This window comes from Ochotona princeps, chromosome 21 (assembly GCF_030435755.1).
Source record: "Ochotona princeps isolate mOchPri1 chromosome 21, mOchPri1.hap1, whole genome shotgun sequence".
NCBI classification, from domain to species: Eukaryota; Metazoa; Chordata; class Mammalia; order Lagomorpha; family Ochotonidae; genus Ochotona; species Ochotona princeps.
Window position 1 is genome coordinate 728244 of NC_080852.1, and position 17822 is coordinate 746065.

The window sequence follows — 17822 nt, forward strand, 5'->3', positions numbered from 1 at the left end:
TACACTGGAATTACATGCATATGTATTCCATAATTTTTTTACTTTTGTGTATGTACATATATATGTATTATTGATACATATGATCATCTATTATTTATATTTAATTCCAATATAAGCTGTAGGAAATATTTAATCATGCAAGTACAGTTTAAAAATATTTTCAGTATTTCATTATTTCACTTTGAAATGAGAAAATTGAAGTGAATTATTGCTTTATAATATTTTTAAGTACCTCCGTATGTTTGAGGAAATCATTAGCAAGCTACTTAAAAAACTTCTCATTATCTTGTACAATTCTAAGCATATATCTTTTTTTTAAAGATTTATTTTATTACAAAGTCAGATATACAGACAGGAGGAGAGACAGAGAGGAAGATCTTCCATTCAATGATTCACTCCCAGAGTGAGCTGCAACAGCTGGTGCTCCGCCGATCTGAAGCCAGGAACCAGGAACATCCTCCGGGTCTCCCATGCAGGTGCAGGGTCCCAAAACTTTGGGCCATCCTCGACTGGTTCCCAGGCCACAAGCAGGGAGCTGGGTGGGAAGTGGAGCTGACGGGACTAGAACCGGCGCCCATATAGGATCCCGGTGCGTTCTAGGTGAGGACTTTAGCCGGTAGACCACACGGTCTGACCCTAAGCGTATGTCTTAGTTATCTAATCTAGCATGTTATTTAGCTCATGTGTATCTAAAGATTGCACAGTGAACTCATTTTATGCTCACTGTAGAAAGAGATCTGACACAGGATAATAATGGAATTGTAGCTTCAGAATTGCAAACGTAATACAGGACAAAAGATTTTATTTGGTTTTTACCTTATTTGCCACATACATAGTAAATTAAGCTGCATTCATAGAAGATGCAAATTGAACACCCCCAGCAGAGTTAAACTCAGCTTAGTATTATAGGTCCTGAGTTAAAATTTTGGTTCAGTGTCAATATGATTATTTATCTTAATTTAGTTGAAAAGCAGATTGGTAATAACAGACAGAGTGATATCTTCCACTTGAAGAGCTATTCTAGCAATGCCTTCAACGGTTCATTATAGTGAGAATCTTTAGAGAAAACAACCTTTATGAGAATAAGGAATATTTGTTGTAATATTAGATTTGCAAAAGTAACACAGCAGAAGATATTTTCATTTAACTTTTACTCTGTGATGCTGTATGAATTGTAAATTAAACTACATTCACAAAAGTTGCAAATTAAATATACAGAGAATGTACTGTTAGTGTTTCTCTTTAACAATCCAGAACTGAGGAGACATGTGCCATTACAGGTGTTGGTGTCATTTGAAGATGTGGCTGTGGACTTTACCCAGGAAGAATGGCAGACAATGGACAATACTCAGAGGACCCTATATAGGGAGGTGATGCTTGAGACCTATAACAATCTGCTGTCCTTGGGTGAGTGAAATTCTGTCCTGCCTAAGCAGAATACTTCTTATAGTTTGCTACTGAAAGAACAGTTTATAAAGTGTAGTTGGTAGGACTAATGGTGATTTTGGAAAATCTGCATCATTCTCCATTCACAGGGTACTCCATGACAAAGCCTGATATGGTCTTCAAGTTGGAGCAAGGATCAGCACCATGGACAGTGGAGAAATCTGCCAAGCAGAGACTTGCAGGTAGGTCAGCACATATTGGACAGAGGAATTGATACATAGCTCAGTAATTGTTGACTGGAATTATATTTGATTTTTACTCTGAGTTTCTTTCAGAAGGACAGCTGGTGAGACAGTCATTCTATAGTCTCCATGTATAGGTTTATTCTAGCAATTTGCCAGCCTATCACCATAAATCTAGAAGTACATATGGGTCTTTTCATGATCCCAAACACTTGAATCACATCTGCCACTTCCCAAGATACATTTTCCTGAAGTTGTTTTTGAAGCAGAGTGGCCAGGAAAAGGCAAACTAGTGATGAGATGGGATGTAAGATACCCCAAGCCTTATTCTGAAATTTTATACCATATTTTCTGTCATTTCCTGCTTTAACTTAAATATGCAATCTCATATAATTAAAATTTTCATTTTAAAAATATAGGTATTATGTTAAGACATTAATAGATGAGATGTAATGCCTATTTAAAAATGCTCATAAATGTCCACATTTCACTAATATTAAAATATGCTCTATCTAGATTGGCAACAAATCTCAATAGCTTCACTGGAACATTTGAAAAGAAACATTTAGATGGGATTCATGCATATGTTTACTCGGCTTCTCATTTCAGATCCCCATGGACAGAATGAGCTGTTTGGAGCTAATCAGAAAGGTCAAGAAATAATCTTCAGGCAAGTTTTAATTATAAAACTTATATAATAACTGAAAAGAGAGCTGTATTGCCACAAAAATGCTTAGCCTTAGCTCTGGCCATAATTGCAGCACAATATGAAAAGGATATTGTATAAAAATTAGACTTGAGAAATAGGATTTCATTCTTTCTTTCTACTTTTTTTTTTCATTTGGAGACAGTAGTTTTATTTGCAAAGTGACCAGGTGAATGTCGAAACCAGAGGGAATCAAATAGCATTTCTTGGGAGAGAGCCAGGAGATGGTGTGCCTCTTGAATGCAGACAGCAAAATTTTTCAGAATGGTCTTTGATTTTTAAGTGTCCCCTGAGCATTCCTTGTCTGGACAGGAATCTGTGAGTAAGACACTTCCCATTGTATTGGTTGTCTCTCAACCAGCAAGGCAATAGCTGTTACTACACAGCTTCAAATCTGCACCGGCCATTCTATGGCTGTTCAGGTCTCAGAACTAGGCAGTTACATGAGTGACAAAGTTGAAGAAACTGGCTTTTCTCAGCTCATGTATGAAATGTAGAGGGAGTCATGCAAAGGCCCACATAAGCCATTTGTAAAGATCAAACCCGTGGGTATGGCATGGTAGCCTAGTGGCTGTCCCTCACCTTGCATGCACTGGGATCATATATGGACACTTGTTTGTGCCTTGGCAGCCCCGCTTCACAGCCAGCTCTCTGCCTATTGCCAGAGTCCAGCTCAAGTAAAGTTCAGAACTTGAGAAGGGTGCCTGGAGTAGGCATCGAAAAATAAATGGACCACTACAGTTTCAGGATCATAATACAGTTTTAAAAACTGTCCTCTTTTTTTAATCAGAAGCCTTCACAAACTCTGGCACCCACTTTTCACACCTGGTCAAGCAGGCATTGCTAAGGATAGTTCTGCCAATTGTTTCCCCTTGAGGCAGAATATCAGCCGCCGTAATCCTGTTGTCAAGAAGTTCTCAATAGATGGTACATGTCAATCAGTAACACATTCCTATTACAACCCTGAGTCTACAACTTAGTCTTGAAATAGTTAAGGAAGTGTATCACAAAAGGAGAGACATAAAGATTAGTGAAAGAGGGAAAGAATAGATTTCCACTACATTTAGGGACTTAACATCCTTGATTAGGATATGGTCAATGTGGGAGGACAACCCTAAGCATAGGTTCCTGCTACATGTAGGGACATAAAACCCTTGATTTTCATATGATGAGTGTGACAGCCGAGAGAGCAGAAATAGTAAAAGGCCCTTTTGCTAAGACATTATCACCAACATCATCTTCCAAGCTCACACTGATTGTAAAAGGCAACTCCACAGTGGCAGATAGTGCCTAAATAGATTACAGAAATCTCTGTGGGGTTGTCAATTATTTATGCAAAGGGAGGTAGAACTGCTTTTCAGGTGGTTGTAGGCACAGGAAATTCCTTGTGGCCTTGCCTTCAATGGAAAAGTTCTCTTCACAACTTCGTGTCTTTCACATGAACCGCATGGACCACAGCAGCCTTTGGCCTGGGAAAATGTTGAGGACACCCCACAGGCTTGTGACTATACACCTGCATGGCAGACCCAGATAAAGCTCCTGGTTTTTGGCTTTAAAGCTGCTCAGCTCTGAAAGTTACGAATTTTTGGGAAGTGAATCAGCACATGGCAGATCTTCCTATGTGTCTCATATCCTCTCTGTATATCTAGATTTCCAGTAAATAAAAACATTTTTTTTTCCTTTTTCCATTTTTATTGTATTTTTGACAACCGTTACATAGTTAATTAGGGTAAAGAATTTCAAGGGTTACAGGAAAATGGGTAAGACTATTATTTCCATATTGTTTCCTTCATATATCTGAGGTAAAAGGAGATTTTATGGGAGAAGCCCACCAGTCTCCCTCCCATCCCCAGTCGTTGATGCGGGGCATGCTGCGAGGGTCTTGCTTAAGTGGTTTTGGTAGTTCAATAGGTATGAATTGCTGCCAGTCTCACCACTGCAAGCACAATGAGATCGTTGAAGAATCCACTGATTGACATAGTCTTTCATAGAGTCTTCGTTTGCCCAGTTTTTCACTGCTAACACATAACTGAGGTGGTTGATTGACTTGTTCTGTCCTCTTGTCTTTTCATGGTTAGGGTTCTGAGTCTGGCAGTTCAATTGGGGGGATCCGCAAAGAAACTTTGTATGAGGTGTTTCCAGACCAGATTCTTATGTGTACTAGCAAGTACAGGGCCTGGAACAGTCCATCGCTTGAGGTTGCAATTGCTGGGTTGGTTCTGTTTCCAACCCTGTCTTCTACTGGAACCAATGGGTGCTGCAGTCTAGCCTGAATCCTGCCCACTTCATACTCAGCCCTTACATAAACCAGTGGGAGCTGCAGCCTAGTCAGAGCAACCCACAGTAACCACCACAAGGCCCGTCCCCTACCCTGGTTTTCCAGCATGTGTAGCAGACTAGTCCAATCTGTACTGTACCCCATTTGGCTCTCATACATGTCAGTGTGTATTTAAGTCTAGTTCAATCTAACCAGCTCCATTATCCAGCCCTCATGTATGTTGTTGGGTTCATTTCCGTCTAGCCACCCCTGCTTCTACCCTTGTTTTTGTGCCTTGCTGTGTTAGTGGTAACCCAGGAGGGAGGATCCCACTATTTCCCTCTCAGCCCACTCCCACTCCTGGATTATGCACTCTCCAGGTGGTTCTGTGGTTCTGCTTGACAAAATTAGCATCTGGCATACGTTATCTCACCTTGGCATTACGTAATGTGTACTGGTTTTTTTGCAACCAATTCTGGCTCAACCCACACTCTCTTCTGGTGCTTGGATTTGTCAGTGGATGACATGAACTGATTCAGCCTGGTCTGCCCCCAACCCATGCCAGGACAATTCCATATAATTATACAGTTATGATTGGTCAGTTTTAGCTGTTAACTTTCAAAATAAGCAAGTTGACAGGCCTGTAATGGCAGGTTTGAAGCAAGCAACTTTCAAAAGCTACAAATTGATGGGCTATAGGGCAAGGACTCTTATCAAACACTAGGGTCCGTCTTCCTGAGGAGTGGTCTACCTACATGACCTGCCAGGTGTCCTGCCGGGTGGCTGTCACATAGACTGTTAGCCCAGGAGTTCACACAGCTCCTAGCCAAGCAATTAAGGCAGAATCACAAAAGCAGAAAACATCTAGATTCTTCAGAAACATGTGACCAAGAGAGAAAGCCTCTCCCTATCATGGGCCTTTATAGGGACTTGTGAAGCGAGTGGTTACAAAAAAAAAAAATGCAATACCACCGCCTCTCAGTTCCAGTGATGTTAGGTGAGTGTCACAGGTGGGCAGAAGGGAAAGCCTAGATGGAGTCAAGCTGCTGACCCTGAACTGGCTGCCTAGCCAAAAATTGGGAGATGGAAGAAACAAGTCCCAACCTTTTTTCTGGGTAAGGTGGTAGACATTATTGCCCATTGTGAATAAGTTTCTCTTTGCCCTTGGGTTGAATCATGTGAACACCTCCCTGAGATGGTGCATAAAAACTCAAACCAAAGTGAATATTTTTGGTGCCTGGACTCTCATCCCTTCTTCAATGAGGAAGAGCCGACATGAAGAATGAAAAAGGAGGCCAGAACTTTGGTCTCATGTCAGGTAGTTGGGATTCAGGATCCACTTAGAGAGTATCAAGTCATGGAGAAAATTGGCCTTTTGGGGGATGTCAATCCAACAGTTTTCAAAATATAATGACCCAGAGACTTGCTTCTAAAATGAAAATTGACATGATAGCAAAAGTGAAAAAGACAGTTGTTGATTAGAGGCTTTAAAGTCCTAAACTTTTATAATTCCTATCTCTACTCCCTTCCTCCTAAAAGTACAATCAGTTTGGAGGTTTAGCTGGAGCTAGGCAGTGACTGGGGATTACGTGTGTGGGTGGGTGTGTTCATGTTTGTGCAGAGGCATGGGATGCCAAGGGTCATTCCCACAAGTTTAGTACAAACCTTGTGGAGTCTTCTCTTTGCTAATTCGAGACACACAGCTCTTGTATAAGATCCAGAAGTCTTTTTCAAGTCCCATAATGTGCACCGAACCAAATGTTACCAGGAAAGCTCAGTAATTCTTTTCTTTAACTTAGTATAGAAAAGTAGGATTGTGGAAGAGGGTGGAAGGATGGGATTTACAGGAATTGGGAGAAAACAGAGGAGTGGGTTCTTTTTTCCAGTTATGCATCCTGCTTCAGTAAACAAGGGTTGGGACAACATTGAAGTTAGTAACTGGATGTCTCAATTTCAAGAAGCACACCAACACCTAGTTTTCTGTCTAGGAGTGATTTCCCCTTGCCTCCTCTTCCCCTACTCACATGACCACTTTGTAAATAAAACTTCTCTGTCTCTAAAAGGATGAATTAAAAAAAATGACTTTGAGATCCAGTTTCTGTATCCACCTCCTGAATGTGAGCAACTGGTATTTAGTAGAAACCTATGTATTTTCTATATTGTCATGTACACTTTCTGTTCCTGGGAGGACCTGAGCCACATTGGAGTCCATGCTTGGGACCCTAGGTTCAGCCACTATGGCCATTTGATGAGCTGGGCCTTGGCCTGCCTGGGCTGAAGAGGATTTGCTCTTCCTGGTGAGTACAGTGGGAGCAGATGCCTTGGGAACATGGCAGGCCTAGGCTCCACCCACCTCCAACATCAAGAGGTGGGTGGGACTGGGGGAGTGTGACCTAATAATTTTTTCTTCATGAGTTGGGTTTCTGTATAGTGTGTGTGTGTGTGTGTGATTTAATTGCACTCAATGTGTGTGCGTGTATTAGATCATTAAGGAGAAATTAGTGTGATCATTTCCAAATTTTCTATTTTTCCTTCCTGTTTTAGGTCAGGGTTAAATGGTATTCAGAGAAGGTATACCAGGTCTCCCAACTATCCTAGTACTTCAGGATGGGTACTGGACCCCTGATACCAAACCAGGGTGTCAATGTGGCACACACTCCACGGTTTCTGTCCAGGTGGTTCTGATAGTTCTGAAATGATGTTCATCTCACTGATTCAAGCAAGAGAGAACCCTTTCAATGTTCATTGGCTGGCATGGTTGACCTTGGAGTCTCTTTTCTCCCAGATATTTGCTGTCATCATATGGCTGGGGTAGTTATTCAATCTCTTCTCTCCTGCTTTCTCTTGGATAGTCCAGATGTGCTTTCCAGGCTTCAGTGGGCTTCCATCTCCAGGTGGAGCCAGGCCAGTTGTCCAATACTCCTTTTCAACTGAGGAGTACCAGTTCTTGCAAGTGCCTCAAGACCTCGAGCCAGTCAATCCTGCCCCAGTGGAGCCCCAACCTCAGCACTCACTGAGCTAGCACCACCATGCAGGCATCTAAAGTATCCAAGCCAGGTGACCTGAGGCCTGCCACACCCTCTACTCCCAGGACTCGCAGTCCCAGGACCCATTGCACTGGCCAGCCAAGGACCCAGGCCAAGCAACATAAACCACCACACATACAGTCACTGGGGCTCATAAACTGAGCTCATCACACAGCTGTCCCCAAGGGACCAGACAAGGCTGCCAGGGCCCCACTGGATCTCCTGCGCCCAGGGATCATGTGTCCAGCACCAACATCACCCTGACTGCCATGGCTTGCCTCAACTCATTTTCCACCAGCATATATTGCAGCCTGGCTTAGTCTAGTCTTCCCCCAATTCTACTTCATGTTGCTGTGTGCTGAAGCCTATCCAAGTACAATCCATCTGGATGTTTAGCTGGAGCTAGGCAGTGACTGGCGATTATATGAGAGTGTGTTTGTGTTCCTCTTTGTGCAGAGGCATGAGGTGCCAAGGGTCATTTCCAGAGGTTTAGTACAAAATTGTGGAGTCTTTTCTTTGCTCTGTCCAGCCTCATGGCTTTTGTATTAGAGCCAAAATTCTTTTTTAATTCCCATATTGTGCACTGAACCAAATGTTACCAGGAAGGCTAGGTGATTCTTTCCTTTAACATAGTATAGAAAAAGATAATGAAAAGCAGTTGTAAACCAAATTTTTACAGTTAATTGACCAGTTAAACTTGGAAGAGGTAAGGGGGAAAGCAACTCCCAACGAGGAGCTCAAAGATCTGGAGCATTTTGAATGGAGACAAAATGATGTCATAGTTTCTTTTAAATTTGCTTTTCCCACAGGAAGCCTAACGAAATACCATTTGAAAATAAGCATGCCTCTAATGTCCCTGAGAACAACCTCGAGAGTAAGGAAATTCTCAGTCAGTTTGACAACATTGACATTTGTCAGCAGTCCTTTGAACACAATGAAAATGAGAAAACTTTCAGCGGGAAGAAGATAGTCCTTATGTGTGAGCAAGTTTATCCCAAAGACCGATGTAATCAGCAACCTGTCAGTGTGGGACAAGCAATTCATGTTGGCTACTATAAATCTTGCCTTACCACCAAACAGAGAACTGACACAGGAGACAATTTGTGTGTGTCCAATGAATGTAAAGAAAACATGTACCAGAAGTCAGAACTCATTAGAGATCAGATCTTTCAAAGAGCAGAGAAACCTTATGAATGCAATGAGCACAGAAAAGCCTTTCACCAGCAATTATCTCTCATGAGACCACAGAGACTCCACACAAGAAAAAAATCTTATGAATGTAATGAGTGTGGAAAAGAGTTTCTTCACAAGTCAAGCCTGATCATACATAGGAGGGTCCACACAGGGGAGAAACTTTATGAATGCAGGGAGTGTGGAAAAGCTTTTTCTCATAAGTCAAACATGAATGCACATCATAGATTGCACACTGGAGAGAAACCTTATGCATGTATTGAGTGTGGGAAATGGTTTTGCTCTAAGCAACACCTCATTGTACATCAGAAAATCCACACTGGGGAGAAACCTTATGAATGTAGAGAATGTGGAAAAGGCTTTTCTGATAAGTCACAGCTCCTTAGACATCAGAGAATCCACACAGGGGAAAAACCTTATGAATGTAGTGAGTGTGGAAAAGGCTTCTCTGATAAGTCAAGCATGATCATACATCAGAGAATCCACACTGGGGAGAAACCTTATGAATGTAGTGTGTGTGGAAAAGCTTTTATTTGTAACTCACACCTCATTACTCATCAGAGAATCCACACTGGGGAGAAACCTTATGAATGTAGTGAGTGTGGAAAAGCTTTTATTTGTAAGTCACACCTCATTACTCATCAGAGAATCCACACTGGGGAAAAACCTTATGAATGTAGTGAGTGTAGAAAAGCTTTTATTCGTAAGTCACACCTCATTACTCATCAGAGAATCCACACAGGGGAAAAACCTTATGAATGTAGTGAGTGTGGAAAAGGCTTCTCTGATAAGTCAAGCATGACTATACATCAGAGAATCCACACTGGGGAAAAACCTTATGAATGTAGAGAGTGTGGAAAAGGCTTTTCTGATAAGTCACACCTCCTTAGACACCAGAGAATCCACACAGGGGAAAAACCTTATGAATGTAGTGAGTGTGGAAAAGCTTTTATTTGTAACTCACACCTCATTACTCATCAGAGAATCCACACAGGGGAGAAACCTTATGAATGTAGTGAGTGTGGAAAAGCTTTTATTCGTAAGTCACACCTCATTACTCATCAGAGAATCCACACTGGGGAAAAACCTTATGAATGTAGTGAGTGCAGAAAAGGCTTCTCTGATAAGTCAAGCATGATCATACATCAGAGGGTCCACACTGGGGAAAAACCTTATGAATGTAATGAGTGTGGGAAAGGCTTTCCTTGTAAGCCACACCTTATTAGACATCAAAGAATTCACACTGGGCAGAAAAAAACCTTATGGATGAAGTGAATGTGGAAAGGGCTTTTCTAATATGGCACAACTCATTAGGCATCAGAGCGTCCACACAGGGGAAAAACCTTATGAATGTAGAGAGTGTGGAAAAGCTTGTTCTCAGAAGTCACACCTAATCAGACATCAGAGGGTCCACACAGGGGAGAAACCTTAAGAATGCAGTGTGTATCTTCAAGCCTTTACTTACGAGACAGGTTTCATTTGACATCAGAGTGTCCATACAGGATAAGAACCACTTGAATATAATGAGTGGAAAATCTGGTTGCAAGCAGTCAAGTTTTATTAAACATCTGAATTCACTTGGGAAAGCATGAATGTTTTACATGTGTTTTAAAATTCATTCGCAAACCTTTTCAACACAGTAGAAAGCCTACATGCTTCAATAAGTAGCATATTCACAGAAATGAGCAAACACACAGCATTGACTGAAAAATCATTTTTCTGAGTCAATCGCTAGCAGAGTCACAGACCTCAGAACTACAAAACATGTCAACCGAAAGACTAGCCACCATAAACCTGTTATGGTCTGTTGAAGCTTACAAACTGAATGAAAAGGCAACCGTTCGCAAAAGTGCAAATATAAAACATTGTAATAGGGGAATGGATGTGGAAACATACTTTGAAAGTCTCAGCAAGTGTTAAATAATAAACATGAGGAGTATTATTTTATTTCAGAAGAGAGGGTATTGCTAAAATAATTAAGATGCAATTTGCATGTGATCTCCCTGTTAGGTGGTAAATGTGAATGCTGTTTTCAGATTAAATGTTGATAATAAATGTTCAGTATGTAACTTTTATTTCAAATGCCATCTTTGTTATTTACACATTTATCTTTTTTGAATCGCAATATTCCTCATCCTATTACAGAATTTTATTGGAACCACAGATATCAAATGATGCATGTGGCAGTTTTAGTGATGAACACCCAGATTTGAAGGATGAATCTTTTCCAGAGGCAAAATTTTCTTGTTATGTCTGGCCAAATGTGGATCCTATTTGGCCTCTATCTCCTTGAATAATAAGTATGGGAGATCACTCCTGCCTCTCTGCCAGCTTATCTCATACAACATGTCATAGGCACATGGCACATTGTGTCTCTGAGGCAAAGCCCTGGCAGTGGTCTCAGCTAACAGAGACTCCATCTTTGCCTGTTCACTCGGCATACATCCAGAGTAGTGGGCTGTATTTCAATTTCTGCCCCTGCAAAGTTGTGCTAGAATTTCCCTGATAAGCAACTCTGAGAAGTTAAGTGCAGCCCTCATCTTGTTTACCATTCACACGTAATGATCATGCCCAAAGGTATGGCTTTCAGCCCAGGTGCTAGCTTATCTTGGTCTACCTGCACATGGCCTAAAACACTAAGCTATCAACCCTGCTTACAGAATGTAACTGGTGACTAGATTAGAGTGTCCAGAGAGATAGGCATGCCTACTGGCCAGTTTTAATAACAGTGTAGGGTGGGAGTACTGTTGATACCACCCTTCTGCCTTTCCTCTCCACTGTATATATGCTTGTATGATCTTCCCAATAAATGGACACCCTTCACCAGTTTCTCTCTGGTGGTTCTGCAGCCAAGCAACACCATTGTCATGGTCCTCAGGAATCTTGGGCCTGCTGGTCAAAAACACCCAAGACTCTAGAAGGCATATCTTAGAGACAAAAGAATTGTCTGACATCAGAGCCTTGGAGTTCCTCTTTCAGGTGGAGGTAATGTGTCAGCTACCACCACAACTGCTCAGATTCACACAGTAAGTTTCTTGCCATTGTATGAGCTAGTAGATGTCAGCTTGTGCCTGAAGTCTTTCAATTGTAAGAGTGAGCACCAGGACCAGCATTGTTACATAGTAGGTAAGCTGTCCGAGATTCTAGCCAATCCACCATGGTTTTGCTCTTGGCTTCTGGTTTCACAACAGCAGCTCGGCTACTGCAATTGAGCCCTTGGGGGTATGAACCAGTGGATGGCAGATATCTCCCTGCTTCTGTCTTTCTCACTCTAGTTCTGTCTTTCAAAGAAAAAAAATTGAAGAGTGGTTCCCATGACTGGTGTTGAGGGAAATGTGAAGCCCATTGACTTGCATCTCATGTGCTACAACCTGGAGCACTTCTACTACTTAATATTTAGAGTTGACGCCCTATCAAGACCAACAATGATGAGCACTGAGGGTAAGAGAGACAATTTTTTTTTTCAAGTTACATATCATTTTTATTGAGGCTAATGTTTTTTTTGTTTGTTTGTTTTAATTAATATTTAGCATTATGTGACAGTTTCATAGGCTTTGGGAATCCCCTTCCCCCTCCCCCTCCCCTCCCCCCTGGTGGATTCCTCCACCTTGATGCAGCATTACAGTTCAAATTCAATCAAGATTCTTTGCTTGCAAACATATATTAAGCATGGAGTCCAGCTACTTATTGTCCAGATGGGTTGAACGGTTTCTTGGGGAGACCATCTCTGGTCCGAAGTCAGAGCTGGTATAATATCATCACAGTCAATTAAGAGTCCCCAATATAACATCAGCAGCAATTTGCAATATTATGGAATTGACATAGTTTTGAGTAACCAGTATGTTAAAAAAAAAAAAAAAAGAAAAAAAAAAAGAGACAATTTTGTTTTCAACATGTGTCATGTAGGGCCTGGTGGTGTGGACTAGCAGCTAAAGTCCTCGCTTTCAACGCCCTGGGATCCCATATGGGCGCTGGTTCTAATCCCGGAAGCCCCGCTTCCCATCCAACTCCCTGCTTGTGGCCTGGGAAAGCAGTCGAGAATGGGTTAATGCTTTGGGAATCTCCACCCATGTGGGAGACCTGGAAGAGGTTCCTGGCTCCTGGCATATCAGCATAGCACTGGCCGTTGCGCTCACTTGGCGTGTGACATTGTAGGGAAGTTCAACTACAGAATGAAGTTCTACACATCTACCTGCTTTCCACCAGATTGCTCATGTGAGGACCCAGCTGTTAGTTCTTTGCTATTGTTGCTTATCAGCTTGTGGCTCGGGTCCTCAGTAGGACACTAATCAGTGAAATTTATTGAATTTTTTTGCAGGTCCTGTTTTAAAATATTCCCAGTCTCTCACAGCATCCTAACATTCTTTCATTTTTGTAATTATATTGTAGGAATGTGTGGAATAGGGTGGAAGAATGAGATTCACAGGAATTGGGAGAAAACAGAGGATGGGTCCTTTTTTCCAGTTATGCATCCTGCTTCAGTAAACAAGTGTTGGGACAACATTCAAGTTAGTAACTCATTTTCCACCAGCATGTATTTCAGCCTGGCTCAGTCTAGTGTTCCCCCAATTCCACTTCATGTTGCTGTGTGCTGAGACCTATCCAGGAACAGCATGTCCCCTGTCTCAGCCCTGATGTGAATTGCCTATTGTTGTGGCCTGATACAGCACTGATCCTTCTCCCCATGCTGGTTCTCAGATCCGCTAGACGATGTTAGGTAATGACTCACCTGTGCTTTTTGCATCTTTTGTAAGAAATCATTCTCTGTTCCTATTTCTTGGAGAGTGTTTCCTATGTTTTCATTTATTAGTTTGATGGTTACTTGGTATAGATTTAGTTCTTTGATCCATTTAGAGCTTATTTGTGTATAATGTGACAGGTATGGGCATTTTTTTGTTATTCTGCAGCATACTATGCACTTGTCCCAACAGCGTTTGTTCAATAGGCCAGGATTTTTACCTGGACTGTTTTCAGTTGTGTTGTCAAATATTACTTGGCCATACATGTGTGGGTTCCTTTCTGGGGTTTCAGTTCTGTTCCACTGATCTTCTTCTCTGTTTCTGTACCAGTAACAGACTGTTTTGATGAGCCCTGCTCTTTTGTATGTCTTGAGGTCTGGAACTGAGATTCCTCTAGGTTGATTTTTATTCTTCAGGATAACTTGGCTATTCATGGTTTCATGTGATTCCAGATGAATCTTTGTATCATCTTTTCTGTTTCTGAGAAGAATGCTGTTGGGATTTTGATTGGGATTGCATCAAACCTGTATATTACTATTGGTAATATGGCAGTTTTGATTATGTTTACTGTGCCAATTATGTTTACTGATGCTATTGATGCATATTTTCTCTCTCCTCCATTTTTTAATAGTTGGGCTAGTGGGGAGTCTATTTTGTTGATGTTTCTCAAAGAATCAGCTCTTTTATTCATTGCTGTTATGTACATACAGTTCTCTTGGTCTCTATTCGGATTATTTCCTCCCTTATTTTGATTATTTCTTTTTTCTTAGTATTCTTGAGATTGCTTTGCTGTAGCTTTTCTATTTCCTACAACTGTAAGATTAAGTGATTTACTTGATGCTTTTCTAGTTTCTTAAAACAAGCATTGAAATGAACATTGCTCTTTCCATTGTCTTGATTGTGTCCCATAAGTTTTGATATGTTGTATTGATGCCTTCACTTGCTTCAGGCTGTTTTTTTTAATTTCCCCTATGATTTCCTCTCTATCTAATTTCTCATTTAGTAACATTATGCAGTCTCCACGTGTTTGCAAGTTTTCCTAAGTGTTTTGGCTTCTTGGTCTCTTGCCTCACTTCATGATGGTCACAAAATATGCCTGGTATATTATTGATTTTTAAAAATTTGGTGATGCTTGTTTTGTGGCCTATAATATGGTCAATTCTGGAGAAGGTTCCATGAACTGACAAAAAAAAGTGTATTCTCTTTTATAGAATTAAAGGCTCAGTTGATATCAACTAAGTGCATTTGTTCTAGAGTTTGGGTGAGTTGTGTGTTTTCTTTGCTGAGTTTTTGCTTTTTTAAAATCTGTCCATTGATATTAATGTGGTATTAAGTTCACACACTATGATTATATTGAATCTATTTCTCCCTTTATGTCCATTAATGTTTGTTTCACACAACCAAATGTCTTGGCATTTGACGCATATACATTTATTATGGTGACTTCTTCTTGGTGAATGGATCCTTTGAACATTATATGGTATCCTTCTTCATCTCTTAATGTTTTTCACATTGATATCTGTATCATCTGCTATAAGAATGACTACCCCTGCAAAATTTACATTACCATTCTTTTGGAGTATCTTTTTTCATCCTTTCACTTTCAGCTTCCTCTGATCTTTGTTAGTGAGATGTATTTCCTGTAAGCAGCAGGTGGAAGTGTTTTGTTTTTTGGTCCAGTCTTGCAATCTATGATGTGTGATTGATGTTTTTAAGCCATTTATATTCAATGTTAATATGGATAAGTGGCAAAATCCTCCTATCATTTTAGTGATGGGTTGTCCTTTGATTTAGTCTTCTGTTAGCCTTGTAGTGGGATGTTCTCCATTTTTCGCTTTGGTTTTTGTTCTTCTATCTTTCACTAAAACATATATTGAATATCAGCTGCAGGGCAGGTTTGGAGTATTCGAATATTTGGAGTTCTTCTTTACTGTGGAAGAATTTTATTTCATTTTCAAAGACAAAGGAGACCTTTGTAGGAAACATTTTTCTGGGCTAACACTATTTCCCTTTTAGTATCTGAACTATGTCACTTCATTATCTTCTCAATTGCAGTGTTTCCTCTGAGAGATCAGCAGTGAGTTTGCCTGGTGTTCCTCTATAGGTCACTTGATTTTTCTCACATGAACATCTAAGGATTTTTTTCCTAGTTCAACTGAGGAGAGCTTGATTATCATGTATCATGGTGATCAACACTGTTGGGAGTACAGTGCCCCTTCTGCATGCTGTTTCCCAATTCTTTCTCTAGATTAGGGAAGTTTCCATTTATTATTTCAATGAATAATCCTTAAATCCCAACTTCTCTTTCTGTGTCTTCTGGAGCTCCCATAATTCTTATGCTGGGCCTGTTAATTGTATTTTTATATTCTTGGATACTTTTTTTTAACCTTGACCTGGTTCTATTCTAGCTTGTTTTTTTTTTTTTGTTCCTCCTGGTGACAGGAAATATTTTTCATTTCTTGCTCTACTGTATTTTTAACTTCTGAAATGTCAGCTTTCATTTAATTTATTTCCTCTGTGACAAATTCTATAAATTCTTTGAACTCTTGTTTTCAAGATTTATTTATTTTATTACAAAGTCAGATATACACAGAGGAGGAGAGACAGACAGGAAGATCTTCCATCCGATGATTCACTCCTCAAGTGAGCTGCAACGGCTGGTGTGCGCCGATCTGATGCCGAGAACCTGGAACCTCTTCCGGGTCTCCTGTGTGGGTGCAGGGTCCCAAAGCATTGACCCATCCTTGACTGCTTTCCCAGGCCACAAGCAGGGAGCTGGATGGTAAGTGGAGCTGCCAGGATTAGAACCGGCACCCATATGGGTTCCCAGGGCATTGAAAGCGAGGACTTTAACCGCTAGGCCATGCCACTGGGCCCTGAACTCTTGTATTATGTGCTTTTCAGTGTTGGTCAGAAGCTTTATACTAAGTTTTCTGAATTTTGTGTTCTCCATTTTGTCAATGTCTTCCTCAGTTAATTCTAAGGGTGGTAGAAGCTTCTGTTGCTTTACTGAGGAGTCTTCGGTAACATTTATTGTGCCTCTGTCTTGTCTCTTAACTTTTGACATTGTAATCCTGTTTGGTGGATTTTTGCTCCTTAGTTTGTATTTCTAAGATATATTACCAAGAGATCTACAAATCAATGTTTAAGTTCAATCAGTTGGCTTAGGAAGACGCCAACTATCCCAGATAACTGGTTTGTCTGCAGCACTGATCTTATCTAAACACAAGATGACGCCCAGTGGGCACTGATATCTAAACACAAGATGGTGCCCAGCGGGGCACTGCCAGGAAACTGGTGCTGTTGGCCTTCTGATCCAGGGACCACACAGATTATGTAGGATGGTAAGCTGGTGCTGTCCTCAACGTGGGATCAGCTGGGTGTGACTAGTTGGAAACTTGCCCACTCCAGCGTTCGATATCTGTGCTGTTGGCTTCAACCTGCCACCAATCTGCCCTGAGGAGTACACAGCTCCCTTTTAGTTTGTTGTTGGGCCAGATTATTAAGCAGGATATGTCAGTTTCAACCTACCTTCACATCTGGAGCTCCAGGAGCAGACCCAAGCTCCCATCTGGCTTCCACAAGGGTTAATTCTGTTGCTACCACTGGATCCCTGGGTATTGTTGGAGTTTACCTCACAGCTCACCTGTGGCTGGTAGGTTTTTTGCTCCCTATAACACTGCTCCTGCACCGTGGCCTCTTCCCTGTGTTTAGGTGGTCTCCAGGTACATCCGTGTTGACTGCCTGACCCCTATGTTTTTCTGCAATCTGCTCTCTGTTCTTTACCCTGTCCAGTGTTTCTCTGTCATCTCGAATATGTCTGCACCCTTTGTCCAATGTGGCAGATTTATTTGCAATTCTCTAAGCAAACTCCATACTGACTTCCATTTAGATTTGTTCTTTTGCACAATGTCTGTTCATTTGTATTGCCCATTGTTTCAAAGTATTTATTTATTTATTTATTTATTTATTTATTTATTTATTTACTGTTCCTGGTTTTATGAAGCTCTTTGTAAATCCTGGGTATTAGCCCCCCATCACTTGCATAGTGCGCTAAAATTTTCTCCCATTCTGTTGGTTGCTTCTTCACCAACAGGTAAGTAACCCTATGGGGTGCAACAGGCATTTCCTGTCCAGGTATGCTCAAACAGCTACTCCACACAGCCCACAGTCCACTCCTGGGCCAAGAGGGATTAGCTGGTATCCCCATTCATCCCCAGCACACACACATCATGCACTCCAGCACCTAGCGGTTTGTATAGTGAGCCAAGGGCC

General features: G+C 41.1%; 2 protein-coding genes across 2 annotated transcripts in view; both read left to right on the plus strand.

Annotated features, from left to right (window-relative positions):
• Window positions 1–17822, plus strand: part of LOC131482920 (zinc finger protein 334-like) — a 303146-nt gene that overhangs the window by 33103 nt on the left and 252221 nt on the right. The gene's annotated exons all lie outside the window — the stretch shown is intronic.
• LOC131482875 (zinc finger protein 420-like) lies at window positions 8854–10083 on the plus strand. The gene has a single exon (XM_058678831.1). The coding sequence runs from the start codon at window positions 8854–8856 to the stop codon at window positions 10081–10083; it is 1230 nt and encodes a 409-aa protein (XP_058534814.1).